General features: G+C 54.9%; 2 protein-coding genes across 3 annotated transcripts in view; both read right to left on the bottom strand.

Annotated features, from left to right (window-relative positions):
- Nucleotides 1–121: 121 nt before the first annotated feature.
- Nucleotides 122–4,554, bottom strand: TOR2A (torsin family 2 member A). Of its 2 annotated transcripts, XM_032636085.1 has the most exons (5): nt 4,354–4,554; nt 3,483–3,748; nt 2,557–2,732; nt 1,184–1,311; nt 122–902 (listed from the first exon to the last, which is right to left on the bottom strand). In XM_032636085.1, the coding sequence occupies exons 1-5, from the start codon at nt 4,502–4,504 to the stop codon at nt 658–660; spliced, it is 966 nt and encodes a 321-aa protein (XP_032491976.1). In that variant the 5' UTR covers nt 4,505–4,554; the 3' UTR covers nt 122–657. The 2 variants fall into 2 exon arrangements, with proteins under 2 accessions (XP_032491976.1, XP_032491978.1); XM_032636087.1 differs by lacking the exon at nt 1,184–1,311 and having other exon boundaries at nt 767–902.
- Nucleotides 4,555–6,141: 1,587 nt separating this feature from the next.
- Nucleotides 6,142–18,450, bottom strand: part of SH2D3C (SH2 domain containing 3C) — a 31,697-nt gene continuing 19,388 nt past the window's right edge. The window contains 11 exon segments of the mRNA XM_032635868.1: nt 6,142–6,760; nt 8,299–8,505; nt 8,875–8,986; nt 9,802–9,973; nt 10,527–10,642; nt 11,567–12,090; nt 13,604–13,630; nt 13,633–13,713; nt 13,716–13,726; nt 15,029–15,483; nt 16,605–16,733. Of these exon segments, the coding sequence (XP_032491759.1) occupies nt 6,585–6,760; nt 8,299–8,505; nt 8,875–8,986; nt 9,802–9,973; nt 10,527–10,642; nt 11,567–12,090; nt 13,604–13,630; nt 13,633–13,713; nt 13,716–13,726; nt 15,029–15,483; nt 16,605–16,733 (2,010 nt within the window). The 3' untranslated portion in view covers nt 6,142–6,584.

The raw sequence follows: 18,450 nt of genomic DNA, 5'->3' as shown, positions 1-18,450 counted from the left end.
CACTTCTTGCTGGGCTGCGGGCGATTCTGCCCCTACCACTGGCCACTCAGCAAGGCAGCCTCCTCCAGAGCAATGAGAACCTCAGCCAACATTCCTCTGGTCCCGTGGCTAAATGTATTCCTCTGGTCCCATGGCTAAATTTATTGTATTTGTTCTCTTCGTTTACAAAATTAAAAACTTGAAAAGCCCAGTCCAAGTGGCAACATGAGTCCCTCTGTTCCCAGAGACAGAAGTCTCAGCCTGGCTTTACGATACTGGGACATAGGGTGTGGGGTGGAGGGTCGGGGTGTGGTGCCCGAGCCAGGGCCGAGAGTAACAGACCAGAGAAGGAAGGAGCAGCCACGAGCCACCGTCCCTGAGTTAAAATTCACATTTTAAGAAGGCTCAGGCTGGAGCATGAGGTCAAGGCTCATTGAAGTTCTGGGGCGACCAGCGGTTTCCCTGAGGAAGGAAGCAAAGGCCAAGATGCCCTCAGACCAGTGAAGAGGCCGGGGCCTGCCCTGCCCTTCTGTTTCATGGTAGCCAACAGCCCTCCTCATCTTCATATTGTGCTCTGGGTCCCAGGAGGCACAGGACAAGGGACCCTCTGGCAGAGGCCCCAGGGCTTTCCTTCACGGCCTGGCCAGATAGAGGAAGACAAGGATGCTGCCTGGAGAGTCAGAGGAAGAAGGTGATTCGGGATGCCACAGTCTTACAGCCATTGGAGGAAAAGAGCTGCTCGTCCTCAGGGAAGAAGGTGGTGCTGTCCAGCACGGCCTGGACGACCTCATCCCTTGGCTCCAGGCCTAGCTGGGCCAGCTCGTTGAGCACACAGTGTTGCACGTGGTGCCTCTGGAGAGGTAGGAAGGGCACCAGGGCATCCAGGAGATGCTCTTCCATGATGCCTGAGCGCCAGAAGCCATCTGCAGGAAGGAGCGATGGGAAGAGGCTGTGCTTCACGGGGATCAGCTGGGCCCTGTCCACCCCCAAAGGAAGGAAGTGCAGGAACGGGGCTGGTCTTAATCCTCCCAGCCACCTTCCAGGCACCAAAGCCTGGGCTGGGAAGTACCGGGTCAGTAAGCAGAGCATCAGACCTGGGAGAGCCTGGCCCACCCCAGGGAGCCCAGCCCATCCCTCCATGTGATCTGGGTGTGAGACCTCAGCCTGGAAACCACCCTGGGGTGGGGTCCTTGGCCGAACTCACGGTTTGGGTTGTCCAGCACGGCCTGGGAGATAACCGGCTCCAGCTCTTGCATGCGGATCTCCTCGCGCTCCCGGCGGCTGCGCCATGCCTCCAACACCAGCTGGTTGATCTGCTCGCCGCCAGTGTTGCTAAAAACCACGGGGGACGCGGACAGTGAGGACAGGATGTGGCCCTTGCTTCCCACGTGCCACCTAATGCGACCTGAGCCTGGGGGCCCAGCTCAGTGCTGGCAGGAGCCAAACCCACTCAAAACACCCCGGGAACCACTTCCCCTCTCCAGAGCTTGTGCCCTTAACCATGACCCCTGGAAGTTCGCCTATATGTGTCATACACTTTAGTTTATAGAACACTTTTAGATCCCTTACCGACTTTCCCTCACCCAGCCTCTAGGAGGACAGTGGGGCATTAAGATTGGCTCTGTTGGGGCTTCCCTGGTGGCGCACTGGTTGAGAGTCTGCCTGCCGATGCAGGGGACATGGGTTCATGCCCCGGTCCGGGAAGATCCCACATGCCGCAGAGTGGCTGGGCCCGTGAGCCATGGCCGCTGAGCCTGTGCTCCGCAATGGGAGAGGCCACAACAGTGAGAGGCCCGTATACCGCCAAAAAAAAAAAAAAAAAAGAGAAAAAGAAAAGATTGGCCCGGTTTTTCAGAAGAGGAGGTGGGAGCTCAGAGAGGTGAAATGTTTTGCCTCAGGAAACAAAGCTAGGACTCTTAGAGGTGGGATTGAAACTCTAGTCCTGTTTTTCCCAGGCCTGTGTCCTCTTGGCCACAAAAGAGGGAAAACTCTTAAGCCAGCAGGGTTCCACAAAGAAATGAGGATTAAGAGACTGAGCCCAGGGAACAGTGGGCAGTGGTTAAGAACCTGCCTGCCAATGCAGGGGACACGGGTTCAAGCCCTGGTACAGGAAGATGCCACATGCCGTGGAGCAGCTAAGCCCGTGCGCCACAACTACTGAGCCTGCACTCTAGAGCCCGCGAGCTGCAACTACTGAGCCCGCGCCTAGAGCCCGTGCTCCGCAATAAGAGAAGTCACCACAATGAGAAGCCCGTGCACTGCAACAAAGAGTAGCCCCCGCTCGCCACAAATAGAGAAAGCCCGCGCACAGCAACGAAGACCTAACGCAGACATAAATAAATAAATTCATTTATTTAAAAAAGAGAGAGAGAGAGACTGAGCCCAGAATGGGCTTTGAGAATGTCAAAGGGAAGTCAACCACCTTGAATGACAGTGTCACCAGTGAGGGTGTGGGGGACTTTGGGAAAGCCCAGTGGGCCTGGGGGAACAGTATTCTGTTATGGGACCACAGGCCAAGACTGGAGAGCTGAGACCTCTGACGAGTGTCCCTGCACCCTGCCTGCTGCAAGGCCCCACCTGATGAAGATGAAGACGGCTTTGCGATAGTTGGTTCCATAGACAACCCAGGAGGAGCCCAGGAAAGGTCTCAGGACCTCTATCAGGCCTGGGGCCATCTTGTCCATCTCATCGAAGAGGAAAAGAGAGCGGCTGCAGGCAGTGAGGTTTCCCTGGACCCAGCTCTTCAGATCCTTCTGTGGGAGAAAGGCAAGAGTATGAGGGTGTCTGGAGATGCTCCCCCAATCCCAGATTTCTTCCCAAAGCAAGAATTAATCTTCCCAGGAATATATGGTCTCCCAGAGAGTACCAATCCCTGAATAGGACTGATGGTGAAACTGTGGCCCAGAGAGGGGCAGAGACTTGTCCAAGCTCACACAGCAAGTCAGCAAGAGAACAGGGACTCAGACCCAGACCTCTCACCTGCCTTTTCAGGGCTCCTTCCCGGACACCTACTGCTTTCTAAAAAAAAAGGGGAAGGCCCCTTCCTGCTCCCTGAACATTCCCAACAGAGTTGACAACTGAAACAGATTAGCCTGGAAAGTACCTTGCAATCAACAACAGTAGTAAGAGCTAATTGGATTTCCTGATTGCTTACTCTGAGTCTCAAATTGGGGCTAAGGGCTTTACAGAGAGAAGATAATGCAGACTGTCTGACAAAGGTAAGTGCTCAATGAGTAACACCTGCAATTCTATAAGCCCACGTGCCTCACAACAACCCTGGCAGGTAGGTGCCACTACTGGCCCCCAGGAATTAAATCAAGAACTCCCTGCCGGGTGGTACCACCCCAAGCTTTGTTCAGGGTGGGTCCTGAGGGGTGAGGCTTCAACTGGCTGTGTGGCCTGGAGCAAGTGATTCCCCTCTCTGGGCTGAGGACTCACTCCTTCCCTAGGGTCCGGCACTCGACAGTGCAGGCGGATGGTGGTCCAGGACAAAACCAGCCTACCTTGTAGCGCTCCAGGTGGCCGGGGTTGGGGAAGTGGATGACCGGGGAAAAGTGGTGCACATGGGGGCTGCGGAGACCACCCCGGAAGAGGTAGTGTGCCAGCAGGGAGGTGACATAGGACTTGCCGGTGCCAGTCCAGCCATGCAGAGAGAGGACCAGTGGCTTGGTGGGGGATGGATCCTGCACGAAGGCCTTCAGTGCTTTCACCACCAGCGCCCTGGCCAAATGCTGGCCCGCCAGGTGCTGTGCCAGGTCACACTCCAGACCTAGGGCCACAAGGACAGTGTCAGAGCTGAGGACACACACCCGCCACGGAAGAGCTCCAGAAAGGAAGTCGTGTCTGGAACCTGGTCTGGGGATCCGCGTTCTGGGTCGTTTTCACAGGCTGTCTGCGGAAAGGAGTGCGGCCCTTGGGGTCTCGGCCGCAAGAGTCACCCTCAGGCCTGACTCAGCTCAGCAGCGCCCCCACCAGATGGCCCTCTGGATTGCGCTCAGCCCTCAGTGGGCACGAGCTGTCAAGAGGGTCTGCCCAAGACTCCCGCCCATCTCCAAGGCAGGCGTCTTCCTTGACGGCCAGTCCAGTGCGGAGGTCTAAACTTCCCCCCAAGGCCCTGCTGTCAAAGGCCTCTCACCATCCTGGCAGGGCTCTGCCTGGACCCCAAACAGGCATCCCCAAACCCTCGCCCCAAGTCCCGTGCCCCAGGCTCTCAGGGTCCCTCGAAGCCGGGCCCACTTCCGACCCTGGCCGTCCGGAAGTCTGGGGGGTCCCACCCTCGGTTCTACTCTCCAGGTCCGGCGCCGGCGCACCCCCGAGGTCCGAGGGCTCCCCGGTCCGCCGGCCGCTCCGGTCCGGGCGCCCGCGGCTGCTCACCCTGGAAGTCGGGCCGGAAGTCACATTCGCAGAAGGCGCCGAAGTTGCAGCGCAGCGAAGTCAGGTCCCAGGCGGCGGCCGCGGCCGAGACAAGCCCGAGCAGCCCGAGGAGCGAGCCCCAGGGCCGGCAGCCGCGCCTCACAGCCGCCATCCGGGTGAGACCAGAGCTGGGTCTGTGGCCGCCCACCTCCTCTCCCGAGAACTACAACTCCCGAAATGCATCGCTCCGCGGCAGCCACGGCCTGTGGCCTACAACTCCCGGCTCCCTTCTCTCCCCTCTCAAAGGCCCGCCCGGTCTTCCCTCTGCAGGCCCGGAAGTGGCCTCCAGGGGGAGCCCGCGAACCGTCCAATCCAGGACTTTGGGCTGAGTTTCCATGGCCACGGTAACTAGGGGACCATCACAGTAGCTCCGAAAGAATAATAAATGAAGGATTATGACCACAAAGGGTGACATAATAATTGTAGCAAAAACTTGTGCGGCACCTTACACCTTGCAAAACACCTTTTCTGTGCTCTTTTTTTTCTTTTATATGATTAAAGAGCGCTAATAGCTTTTGGTGAGCACCTACTATGTACCGTTAACGTTAGGTGCCTTATATATCTTATGATAACAGTACCTGTCATATAGAGGAATGGTGATATTTCAGTGAGGTACAGGCACGTGAAGTGTTTTGGCTCACAAAATAATCAATAAATGATCACTGAAAATACATTATGGAACTTCTCTGGTGGTCCAGTGGTTAAGACTCCGTGCTTCCACTGCAGGGGGCGCGGGTTAGATCCCTGGTCAGAGAACTAGGATCCCGCATGCCGCATGGCGTGGCCAAAAAAAATCCATTATGTATGAAGCATGGCAGTCCCTTACCTAGCAGCTACTATGCATTGAGTGCTTTAACAGCAACCCAAAGGGATCAGTTCTGTTACTGTCCCCATTTTATTGAGGAGGAACTTAGGGCCCAACAGGGCCCCCTTATCCAACACCACCCAGCTAGTGAACTGGGCCCAAGTCTGGCTGCTGCTGAAGATCTAATGCACTGTGTCATCCATCCTCTGTTGGTCAAAGGATTCATAAGGTAAAGGACCCCAGTAGTTTCAAATTCAGTGAACAGGGTCCCCAGGCCTCCAGCCTGGCCTGGAATCATGCTGATCCACATTGCCTACCTCCCCTACCCATGAAAACAAGACAACTGCTTTCATGGCCCTCCTCAAAGATTTCCTGCGTCACCCACCTGACACACACACACACACACACACACACACACACACACACACACACACACACGAAGACTTCTGGGGCCACGTTTCAAAACTTGAAAAGAAATTAGTAGTTCCCACTGTTGAGAAAAGGAAAGAACTCCAGGCGAGGACACCCAGGTTCCAGCCTTCCTCATTCTGCTGCTGTGACCCAGGGCAAGTCCCTTCTCCCTCCAGTTCTGTTTTCCTGAGGGGAGCTGGAATCTTAGATTTCATAAAGCCCTTCCACCCAAACATCTAGGATCCTGGGTTGTACATTTGTGGGATAATTTGCTGTGGCTCCTGAGGCAGGGGATGGGGAAGGAGCAGGGCAGGTCAGTATTTCTCCTACTGGTTGGAATTAGCTGTTGATCTCCCTTCTGGTCTGTGAGCTCCCCCAGGACAGGGACTGGGTTTTAAGAATTGGCTGTACCTCTGGATCCTGGTACAATCTGGAATGTTTCAAGTGCTGAATAAGTCTGTTGAATGAATTTTTCCACCTTTCACCTGAGAAAAGACACTTCCTTCTACCCCAAAGCCCCCTGAGAGACAGAAGAAAGAGTCATAAAAGTTTATTATATGAAATAAAGAACACGGCTTCTGTACATCTATTTACAGAACAGACAGATGTATTTACAGCCAGAGGGAGGCATTGGTGTCAGTGAGGGGGCGGGGGCAGGTGCCTGGAGAAGAGTGAGGAGGTGTGAGAAGCCTCCCGTGGTTCAAATACAGGGCACCTCAGCAGGAAGGGGAGAAGCAGAAGCTGGAGGGAGAAACAGGGGTTCCAGTTCTTCCTGAAGGAAAACTTGGTGAGTGAGTAGCAGGTGGGATGGAGCCCAGAGTCCACGTAGGCCCCTGGAGGTGCAAGGGAGATCCTGGAGTTGAACCCAGAACGTTCTCGGGCTGATCACAGTGTCCCTGGGGTGCTCTGGGGAAAGGTCTGTGCCCTTCTGTCCCTGTTGCTGCCCGCAGCCGCAGAGGGGAAGGGTACATGGGGGTCACAGCTCGCTAGAGCGGACGGCAGGCTCCAGTTTGTGGGACAGGGCAGTGAGGACCTTGTCGAACTTCTCATAGCGCCGGGCCTGGCTGCTGCTGGCGCCCTGGCTGCCCCAGAGGAGGCGCATCTGGAACTCGGTGCTGAACACCTCGAGGAGCTCTGGCCGGGCCTGGAACCCTGCAGGGTGGGGCACAGGGGTCAGGGAACCACCATCCAGCTGCGGAGGCTGGGACTCCTGCTTGGAGCCACCACACGCCTCAGGGCCTCATTCCAAGGGACCTCCCCCCACCTCCACCAGGGATCCCACGAGGTTTGCTGATGAACATGACCAAGCAGTTTAGCACCCAGTCTTTGTCCTACTATTTGCAACATATAATTTAAAAATGACTAGAAGATAAAATATTAAAATTAATTTGGGGGCTTCCCTGGTGGCGCAGTGGTTGAGAGTCCGCCTGCCGATGCAGGGGACACGGGTTCGTGCCCCGGTCCGGGAAGATCCCACATGCCGCGGAGCGGCTGGGCCCGCGAGCCATGGCTGCTGAGCCTGCGTGTCCGGAGCCTGTGCTCCGCGACGGGAGAGGCCACAACAGTGAGAGGCCCATGTACCAAAAAAAAAAAAAAAAAAAAATTAATCTGGGGGGGATTTTTCTTTTCCCTTTTGTATTTTTCTGTAAATTCCAAAATTTTTCCTAAGAAATGTGTATATATTTTGTAAGTAAATGTAAAAAAGTAGTTTCTCTTTTGTCCTTTCTGAAGAAGAAAGGCAAGAAAGACACATGCCAGGTGCTCATGGCATTTACCTCCAGGTAATTGTTGGTGATTTGTTTTATCTTGGTTTTGCTCAGCTGTTATTTCCAATTGGTCTACAGAGAACATTTGTGACTTAAATACTGCCTAGAAAAGTAAAAGGTGGATTATCTGAAGACGCTATCTCTCTGCTCCTTCCACAAGGAGGAGTTCTACTTTTTTTAAAATTAATTTATTTTATTTTATTTATTTTTGGCTGTGTTGGGTCTTTGTTGCTGTGCGTGGGCCTTCTCTAGCTGCGGTGAGCGGGGGCTACTCTTTGTTGTGGTGTGCGGGCTTCTCATTGCGGTGGCTTCTCTTGTTGTGGAGCACGGGCTCTAGGTGTGCGGGTTTCAGTAGCTGTGGCTCGTGGGCTCTAGAGCGCAGGCTCAGTAGTTGCGGGTTTAGTTGCTCCGTGGCCTGTGGGATCTTCCTGGACCAGGGCTCGAACCTGGTCCCCTGCATTGGCAGGTGGATTCTTAACTACTGCGCCACCAGGGAAGCCCAGGAGTTCTACTTTTTGACTAGACTGTGAGCTCCTTGAAGGCAGGGCAGGTCTGCCTCAGCCCCAGGGCCCCAGGCCGAGTGCTTTGTAAACAACCTTGTAAAGTAGGCCTGTTAGGATGCCCACCCACTTCACAGATGAGAAAGCTGAGGCTCAGAGAAGCTAAGATACACAGCTATGGTGCTCTTTGAATCATCTCCTTTGTCGCACCCAACCTGGTGCCTGCCACTAACAACTGCTTGTCAGACTGCTGAATAAGTGAAGAAAAGGGGTGAGAAAAAGAAGTCAGGGATACATGCAGGAAAGAGGGATGGAGAAATGTGAAGGGGTGTTTGGAGGAGAGGGGAGAGCAAGTCACGTGGAGGGAGGCCCAGGCTGGCAGGATCAGTGGCGGGATCGCCCGCAGCTGTGACCCATGACTCACCCTGCAGCTTGACCTCGGCATTGGTGTGATACAGGCCGCCGTGGTGTGCCACGGTGCGGGCAGCCTCCAGGTGGGCCAGCACCACCTCCACGCCGTGCTCTGTGCTGCCCCAGGGCTCGGGGCCCTCGGCCGGGGCGGAGTCACACTCCAGCAGAGTGATGAGTGGCAGCACGTGAGGAAATGTGGTGTTGCTCAGCGGCGGGCCTTCTGCAGGGAGGGACACACGGTGCTTAGAGGTCTCCGAGGGCCCAGCCATCCACCACAGTCCCAGAAACCGGGGATGTTTTAGGGGAAAGGGGCTGCCTGAGGTCCCAGAGAGAGCACCCAGGGATTCTGACTCCTAAGACAAACCCTTCGGATTCCTCCAGCTGAACCCACTGCAGCCTTGGCCGAGCTCAGGGGCTGAGGCTGGACCTGGACGTGGCATACACGGTTGCCAGATGCAGAAAGTGAGTGCGGGAACAGCCTGCACAAAGCTCAGTCAAGCCCTCATCATCCTCCCCACGGGGAGAGTCTTTGCTGGCCCAGAGAGGGCTGGAACCTGTCCAAGGTCACGTAGCAAGGTGGGAGAGGTACCTTTGCCTTCATTGAGGCTCTTGAGAAATGGCTTGAGCTTCTTCTCGTAGAGGATGGCTCCCTCCGTGTGTCGCTGCCGCAGAGTCACCCATGTCTGCTCCAGCCGGGCAATCTGGGGAGACCAGACTGTGAGCGACCGGCCAGGGAAGGGGCCTGCTGGGGCCACAGGCCACTCTGCCCAGCGGACACCCAGATGTGGGATAATAATTATTAGTATAGTCACCATTCATGAATCTGGGACAGTGCTGACTGCTTTTCACACGTTTCCCATGAAGCTCTCCCAACAACCCATTTTACAGATGAGGGAACTAAGGCTCAGAGAGGCGAATGACTTGCCCAAGGTCATTCCAAAAATAAGTGGCAGAGCTGGGAGTTGAGCCACTGCTCTGGGATCCTGCTGTCACTGTTGACGAGGCAAAGGAGAGGAAGTGTAGTGTGGATGAGGTCCGGGCTGTGAAATTAGACAGACCTAGTTTGAATCCCAACTTTTTCGGCCTTTGAATGTGACTTTAGGCAAGTACTGCTCTGCCTCAGTTTCTCCATAAGTGAAATGAGAACAGTAAAGGCACTCCCTTCATGAGATTTTTTTTGAGGAACTGGTGCTTCTAAAGTACTCGATGTAGCGCCTAGCATATAGTCAGTGCTTGCTAAATGAGTGCCGTTTTATATTTATTCTTTAAACTCATATAATGCTCCTCATTCATTTTACAGGTAGGGAAACTGAGAGCAGGGAAAAGGGAAGACTTTGTCTGGGAGCAGGTCAGCACTTAAAGGACTCAGTGCTCCCAGTTACCCTGTCACCAATGCTGCCTAGAAGGTCACAAAGTTCTTCCTGATTCAATATACAGCTATCCCAAAGGAACACATCCTAGGGCTCCTCCGGACAGAGACTAGCTTATGCCCAGCTCTATGTGGGTCCCTCAGTACCTGGGCCATATCCAGGGCGCCCATGACTGCAGCGAAGCTGAACATGTTTCCCATGGTCCCCCGAAGCTCGGCCGCCAGCTGGATGGTCTTGTGCAGAAGAGCTGCCCGCTCCTCAGCGGAGCCCGTGCAGCCCAGGATGTCCACGGCCAGCATGATGGACATGGTGTGGAACCTGTCGGAGCAGCCAGGTCAGAGGGGCGGGGCCAGGGACCTAGGGTTGGGGGTCTTTGTGGTTGAGAGCTGAGGGGCGGAGGGCAGAGCCAAAAGCGAGAGATTGTAAAGGGTCAATGAGATTAGGGGGCGCGGCCAGAGTGAAGAAAAGCAAAGTTAAGGGCTTCTGATTGGTCAGTATAAGTCAGGGGGCGGGGCCAGAGGCCCTAGAGCGCCAGGCTGAGAGGCTTGTGACCAATCAGCGGAAATCATCGAAATCATCTGGTAAAGCTGTTCTAAGAAAGAAAAGGAGAGAAGCCAGAGCTGATGAGAGGGCCAAGGCTCACAGATTGTGATCGGTCAAGAGGATGCAAAATGTGAATTCGGAGATAAAGGACTCGGTCTTTGGGAAACCAAGATTACTTGGAGCTGGATATGGAGAAGGAGCGATTGGTCAATGGGATAGGGGGCGTGGCCAGAACCCCTGGGAGCCGGGGTGAGAGACTGTGATTGGCCAGCCAGCCACAGCGAAGGGCCGCGCGGTAGCCCAGGGGGTTCCCCGTGAGTCGCCTTACCTTTCCAGTAGGTCTAGTCGTAGCTGCCGGCCATGGGGAAGAGTGAGCAGCTCCATGCCCCAGCGGACTCCCATTAGGGTCTGCATCTCCTTGGTAACGCCCAGTATCCTAGCAACCTACAAGGACGCCCAGAGGGCTGATTAATTTTCTGTCACGGCTAGCTCAAGCCATCTGGGAGTCAGGGAGCTTTATCTTGGAGGGCAGCCTGGCTGGGAGGCTGGGTTTGAATTCCAGCTCTACTGCTAACCCTCTGACATGGAGCAAAATGAGCCTCATTCTCCCCATCTGTGAAACGCGGGATAAATGGGAAAATGCCCAGAGGTGTCTGACATGGGGCAGAGGTGCCCAGGACACCCTTATTCCAGAAGGCAAACCTGAGGTCCGGCAGGGAAAGGGCTTGTCCAAGGTCACACAGTGGGCCTAGACCCCAAGGCTGCTCCCTTCACGCCTAGCACTCTTCACAGAGCTACCTCTCAGCACTGTTTCTTTTCTTGCTTCTTGAGCTCAGAGACCAGTGCAACCAAGCAGTCAGTGCCCTCCGGCCACAAAGTTCAGAGAGAGGAACTGAGACTGAGAACAAGTCAGGGTCCTTAGATGGTCAAGATCCATTCAAAGCAAAGGCCCAGGCATTCACAACTTATGGACCTAGGCAATGAGTTTTGTCCACTAGGGGGGGTGGACACGGGAAGTCGGGCCTGTTATATTCCCTGGACCAGCCAGACTGACTTTCACCAGGCTCAGAAAGTGTCCCAGGCAGCCAGACGCCACTGGCTTTCAGGACTCCTCGGTTCCAGTGCCAAACTGACATCTGGAGGAAGCAGGAATATCTTGGTTTTTGCTCTTTTTAAAGGAGAAAATTGGGGCCCAGTTAAAGGGATTAGTCAGAGTCACACAGCAAGTGAAGGACGGCCATGAAGTCAGAATCCAGGCCCATTCGCTATACTTGGGAATTTGGGGCCAGCTCCTCACCACCCTGACCCCTGTCCCAAAGCCAGAGGATGGAGGTGCTCCTCCTGCCCCAGTGTGCACCCAGCACCTACCAGGCAGTCAACCTTGGTGACATGCTGGGCCAGCGTCCGGGCATCGACCTCTGCGAGCAGCTCCTTGACTTTATGCAGGAGGCCCATCTCCAGTGGCCGGTTATCTTTGGGGATCAGTAGTGACTGGAAGGTAGCCGGGTTGAAGGAAGAGGTGGCTTCCACGATGGGGACTGTGAAGGTCCTACCCCAGTCCCCTTCGGGGGCCCCATTTTCTGACAGTTCCTTAAGCCTCTCCCCATAGCTCCTGGCCTGGCGGCTGGAGGCCTCGGCTGCTGCCCACTCTCGGCTGCCACGGACAGGAGGCTGCAGCTGGCAGTAATGGCCAGAGTCCGGGTCGCTGTAGCTGCTGAGCGAAGGTGATGGGGAGGCCTCGCAGCGGGTGTGGGGGGGGCTGGAGTAAGGGCCCTTGTCCGACTCCCCGGCACTTCCAGGACACAGCTGGGGTTCACTGGAGCGGCGGGTGACAGGGGAGGCAGGCAGCGCTGTGGCTGAGGGGGCGGCAGGGGCGGTGTGGACACGGGTCACTGCAGGGAGATAAAGAGAGAGGACTAGTTTCCATGACTCCCCACGCAGTGAGGTTCCCCCACCCCCTTCCCAAAGGACAGGCTCCATCCACCCTACATGGGTGACAGCCCCACCTCCCTGGACCCAGGCCCAGCCCAGCAGACTCTGGCCCACTGACCAGCTCTCAGTGGTACTCTGAAATTACCTGGACACCAGGAGTCTCACTTTCCTACCCTAAGGCTGCTATAGCCTTGGGGAACGACGGAGCTACTTGAAGGAGCTTTCCGTGATTCAGAAAAAGCTAAGCACTTGCTGGAGTTCATCGTATGGAATTATTTCTCAACGAATTAGTAATAATGATTTATTGAGTACATGTGTCCTGGGAACTGGTGACATGCTGGAGATATACCAGTCAAAACAGTAACCATCATCCAAAATTAGAGGTGATGTTTATTGAGCTCTTACTGGCTACGAGATCCTTCTCTGCAACATTAGTCCGTTTAACCCTCTCAACATCCTGTGCGTCAGTACTTTTATGATCCCCATTCTCCAGATGAGAAAACTGAGGCTCAGAGAGGCCAGCTGACCTGCCTGAGGTCACCCAGCAGCAAAGCATAGAGCTGGGATTTAAAACCAGGTGTTAAATCCTCACTCCTGGGTACTTCCCTGAGCCGCGTTGCTTAGAAATTGTCCCGATAAATAATTTGTGGCAAGGCATTTTAACATTTACACCCAAGGGTTGTTGTTTTGAAGGCAAGTGGCAGTTATGACAAGCTGGCAGGCCCGTGTTTAGAGAAGAATTTGTGACAACCCATATAGACAGCAACATGGCAACAGTGTCTCCCAGCAAAGGTTCCTCCCGGGATGCACCTCTGTCTGCGAGCTTTTCCTGCCAGGTGGGCAATATGCAGTATGGCCTGTTGAAAACACTTGTTTTCTTCCAGAAATGAACTAGTGGCATGTTTCAACAGTAGAAATTTTCTTTGTATTTAAAAAAGCACAGCGCTCTGTGCTTCCTGCTCAATTTTGCTGTGAATCTAGAACTTTTCTGAAAAAGTCTATTTAAAAGACTAAAGCAAGCATGACGAGTCCGGTTTGAGCCCACCATTTGGAATCCAGGACGCATTAAGTCCCAGCCGATGCAGGGCCTGGCAGAGCACCACACACGGAGGCACTTGACCAATGGGGGCTGAGTGTTGCTGACCACACGCACTTCACAGCACTGGAGCCAGATTCAGTAACATTCAGGAGAATGCACTGGAAGCCACATGCACAGCGCCTGGTACCCGACAGGGACTCAATAAGTCGTTGTAGAATGAACAAGCCATGGATATGTTTTGCACGTCAACATCGATAGTTCTGCTGGCAAGTTTTTAGTGTCAACTCTTGCAGGGCATTGCTCTCAGAAAAGAGGTAGAAACACACATGATCACACACTATACCAGAAGTCGTCAAAGATAGTGCACGCGTGCGCACACAAGGCTACTCCCACCAGATCCCCCCACCTGCCTCGACCCCCTCCGCTGGACGTACCGGTACTATAGGCGGGGGAGCTGGGCTCTCAGAGATGGGGGACACGGGAGAGTGCAGGTCTGGGATCTGGTCCATGCTGAGTGCACAGTTGCGGATGGATTCCCGGGGGTGGGCAGTGATGTGCTGTGGAGCAGACACCTTCATGAGCAGAGATCCCAGAGGTCAGGGTCCTCAGCTAGTATTAGGACCCCCACCTCTGCCTCCGTCCAAGATCTGCTGAACTTCAAAGGCAGAAAAGGCTTGGAGATTATCAAGTCCAACCTCCCAACTGACAGGTACAAAACTAAAGCCCAGAAGGAGAAAAGGCTTGTGCAGTCCACAACCTGCACAACTGTTTCTCTTCCCTGGGAACCTTGCCCCCAACTTGCAGAACAGTCTGGGGAGAGGGCTAGCAGGAAAGGTGGGCAGGCCAAGGGAGCCAGGCCCACCAGCCTGGCCCCTCCTCACTGCTCCCATACTATACCCAGATGCCTTGGGCACACATGGCCTGTGGATCCTGGCACCGTTTTGATCACGGGTTCCAAACCCACAGGCCAAGTGGCTACTCCCCACAGGGTACCCAACCAGTGATTCCTTGGCTGACAGCACCCAGCCCAGGCCCAGGGAGATGGGACCTATCCAAGTGCTGGTGGCACAGGATGGCAGGTCTTGCTGCAAACAGCAGGGAGGCCATAGAAATTAGGGGCACAGACCTCGGAGTTGAGGGCCTGGGTTAGAATCTGGGTCCTACCACTCTCTAGCAAGCGGCTGCCCCTCTCCAAGCCTATTTCCTCATCTACAAAGTGGGGGCATGGACAGAAGCCGCCTCCCAGGGGGACGTGGGAGTCACTGAAGTTGGGTGCAAGAGCACCAGGAGAGGGCCAGGCACACAATAGGGCCTCAGGAACGATTGGCTGCTGTGGCTTTTCCTGGGATCAGTGCCTGGTGTCACCTAGCCCCGGACAACTGGGTGTCATCAAAAATGTCGCTGAGAACATTCCATTCCCTGTGCAATGGCTTGCATCCTGCAAAGCCCTCTGCCCTGATGCCCACCTTGGCCTAGTTTGGTGGGGTGGGGTGGGCTGGCAACAAGGACCAGGCCCCTGCCTGGGACAGGACAGCACCCAGGGCTCCTCCCTAGGCCAGAGAGGGCTTTCTGAGTGAGGGCCTTTTATAGGTAGGAACACGGAGGCAAGAGAGGAGGAATGCCAGGGCCAAGGGTGCACAGCCAGTTGCCGCAGAGCTGGGATGGCAACCTGCGCTCCAGACTTCTACTCAGCACAGCCTGAGCTTCCTCCTGTCCTTCCCCACACACCAAGGCTCCAGGGCAGTCATAGCACCTCAGACCCGTGTGACTGGGCCTCCCCTTTCTCACCAGTACTCTCATTACCAACACCCCCATTTGACAGATGGGGAGCCTGAGGCCTAGCATAGGTTCTCACTCACCTGGTGGGGCAGCCATCACTGCGGGTGACCTTGTCGGCGGTGAGCCCGTCAGTCATGGTGACGCTGCGCCGCTTCACGTGGCTGCCCTTGGGGCCTGAGGGGCTGGCGGGGCTGGCAGCCTTGCCACCGCCCTGGCCCAGGCCGTAGCAGGCCTCCAGGTAGCGCAGCGGGAAGGTGCGGTTGACGGGGCAGTAGATGATGGCGCCACTCTGCTCTGACACAGCCTTGCGGCTGCCCACGTGATACCGCACAAGGGCCGGCACGTGGTCGAAGCTCTCCTGCTCGAACAGGTACTGGATGTGGGTGTAGCTCTCACCCGCCTTCACCACAACCTTGTTGATCTTGAAGTGCAAGGCCTGGTTGCGCCAGCGGCAGGTGAGCACATAGTCGCCCAGGCTGGTGAGCGAGTCCCGGATGAGGAAGTCACCATTGCGCTGCACCAGGGTCTCGGAGACCTGCGAGAGGCAAGGGTCAGGCTGGGGCAGGGCAGGGGCAGAGAGGGCCAGACCTGGGATCTGGGGGACACAGTGAACAGAGATATCTGAAGCTTGGGAGTTGCACCCTCTGACCCAGATTCAGAGGGTGCAACTCAGCCAGAGGCCCTGGGTCCAGGAAACAGAGGCTCAGGCATGGGAGGACATAACACCCTGGGATGGGGGTCGCCATGATCTGAAACTCAGGTCTCAGACCTACTCCTTCTCAGATCTCACGTTGGGCAGAGTGGATTCTCAATCCTCATTCCTCCTAACACCCAGTGCTCTGGCACATCTCTGGGCCTTTGTACCTCAAGCTACTTTCTCGGCCTGGAACATCCTTCCCATCCTGCCCACCTGGTGAACTCCTATCCATCTCATAACGGCCTCTCTCCTCAGCACCCCTTCCTCGGGGCAGCCCGCACTGCCTGCTGGGTGCTCCATTCTTGCACTTCTCCCACTGGGCTCTGACGGTCTGCCTGCCTGTCAACCCCTACCCTGGGATACCAGCCCTCAAGAGAAGCCACCACCTATCTTATCTCTGCATCCTTGGTGCCCAGCACAGGACCTGACAGAGCTGATACTTGACAAAGATTTACAGCATGAATGTAAAAGGGAACAGATGACTATTAGCCTCAGCCCAGAAATTCAACTTTGTCAAAATTGAGTAGCCTAAGGACTGATATGCACTGACCAAACACACAAGAGGCTGATGTATAGACCTATAACAATAACAGTAAAAATAATCGTAGTAATAATAACCACCACCACCATAAAGGACAATGTTCACTGAGCTCACTGCATGTCAGACATCGTGTTAAGAACTTCACATGCACTAGTTCATTTAATTCTCACAACCAACCTTTAAGGTAGGCACTATTATTATCCTCCATCTTATAGATAAGGAAACTGGGGCTCAGAGAGGTGAAGTGACTTGTTCAAGGTCACACAGTCAGTAAATGGCAGAACTAGACCTCATCCAAGGCTACTCTGATTGAACCCACCAAGCAATAGTCAGAGCTTCTCTGGTCAGAGCTTCTCTGGGCTGGGGCTGGCCGAGGCGGTGGGTCTAGGGCTGAGGTCCCAGCTCAGGGCCTGCTCACCTCACGGGGGATGCGGCCATGGTACCAGGCGTGGCTGCGGAGATCTGTGCTGCTGAGTTTGAGCTCTTCCTCCAACTCTTTGTGCAACTTCTCAGGCGATGAGTCCAGGATGTACTTCTCCTTGGAGAACTGGGCAGGAGACAGCAAAAGTTGGCATCCAAACTGAAGCCCCTTCCTCCTTCCTTCCCAACCTCCACCACCCCAGGTGAACTCATTCCATCCTGGGACCCTGGGAACACTTAGGCACAGATCCTCACGCAGGAGTCCCTATCCCAGCAGGAGTAACGGAATCTCAATTAAATCCACCAAAAAGTGCCTACTGTGTTCTAGGCTCTGAACTATGTGCCAGGGTAGATAAGTCAATAAATGATCCTGTCCTCAAGGAAGCTCCTAGTCTAAGAGGGGAGGCAAAAGTGACATGAGCATTTGAGGGACTTCCCTGGTGGTCCAGTGGTTAAGAATCCGCCTTCCAATGCAGAGGACACAGGTTCGATCCCTGGTCAGGGAACTAAGATCCCACATGCCGCAGGGCAGCTAGGCCACGGGGCAACTAAGAGCGCGCTTTAGAGCTTGCGTGCCACAACAAGAGAGCCCGTGCGCTGCAACTACTGAGCCCGCATGCCACAACTAGAGAGAATCCTGTGCGCTGCAACTAAGACCTGACGCAGCCAAATAAATAAATAAATATTTTTTAAAAGCGACATGAGCATTTGAGGTCAGCACCACAACACTGGACAGCGGCAAAGAGCCGACTAGCTTTTCAAAGGGAGGAGATGAAGTCTGGGCCAGGTGGAGTGGTCCAGGAAGACTTGCTGGAGGAGATGGCAATCGCAAACACTCATTCTGCACCAAAGACACCAAACTGATCTTGAAGTGGAGGGAGGGAGGATTTCTAAACGTATATAACACAGCAGGTACCCAGGCAAAAGCATGGACAAAAACAGGGCTGAATGTACGAGGATACATTCTGGGACAGTGACTTATACAGGCATTGGGGAGGCAGCTACAAACAGGGTAGTAGAGCACCCCCCTGCCTAAAGACACCTGTGATGTCCTCTACAGTTCCCAAAGCCCTTTCTTCCTTGCTGTCTCAAGCAATCCTTGCTAGATGGGGAAACTGCAGCCCAGCAGGGAAGCCCGAGGTCACTCACTGGAGATAATGCTCAGGACCCCCCCTTCCACCTGCCCAAGGGGGAGATTCCTGGTTTCCTGGTTACTGTGGCCTGGGGTTGGAGGCCTAAGAACAGGGGGAGGGGAGCCCCTGCTGCCAGGTGTGCCCCCACCATGAAGCCCAGTCCAATCCTGGCTGTCTTGTGAGTTCCCCAGGCCTCAGTTTCTTCCTCTGTAAAATGGAAACAATTGCAGAACCTGCTTCACAGGATTGCGAGGATGAAAGGAGACAATACTCCAGAGCACTGCAACTAGCCCACAGATGTCCTTGTCACTGCCAGAACATGTAACATTGCTTCCTCTCCCTTCCCCCAATTCCAGACCGCAATGATGGCTGGTCCAGGACAGATAGATATGGCCCAGACCTGGCCAAGCAGCAGGACAGATGAAGGGGGGCACTAAAGGGCAGTCTCTCCCCAGGACCTGCTCCCCACCAGGGTCCAGCGTCCTCTAGTCCAGTCCCTGCCTCCTCTGACCTTTCACAGTTCTCAGAGCCTAACCCTGCTGCTCCATTCTCCACCCCTCTGCTCCCACTGCCTTGATTTACCTCAGTCTACACTGCTGCCAAGACATCCTGGTTCCCAGCTTCAGAGATATCTAGAGTCTCTGACTCCATTATTTCAACACTGAACCTCTACTCTGGGACAGGTCCTGTGCCAGGGGCTGAGCCCAAGGT

The sequence above is a fragment of the Phocoena sinus genome, chromosome 6 (assembly GCF_008692025.1).
Source record: "Phocoena sinus isolate mPhoSin1 chromosome 6, mPhoSin1.pri, whole genome shotgun sequence".
NCBI classification, from domain to species: domain Eukaryota; kingdom Metazoa; phylum Chordata; class Mammalia; order Artiodactyla; family Phocoenidae; genus Phocoena; species Phocoena sinus.
The sequence above is the reverse complement of the archived record's forward strand: the minus strand, read 5'-3'. Positions and strand labels throughout refer to the sequence as shown.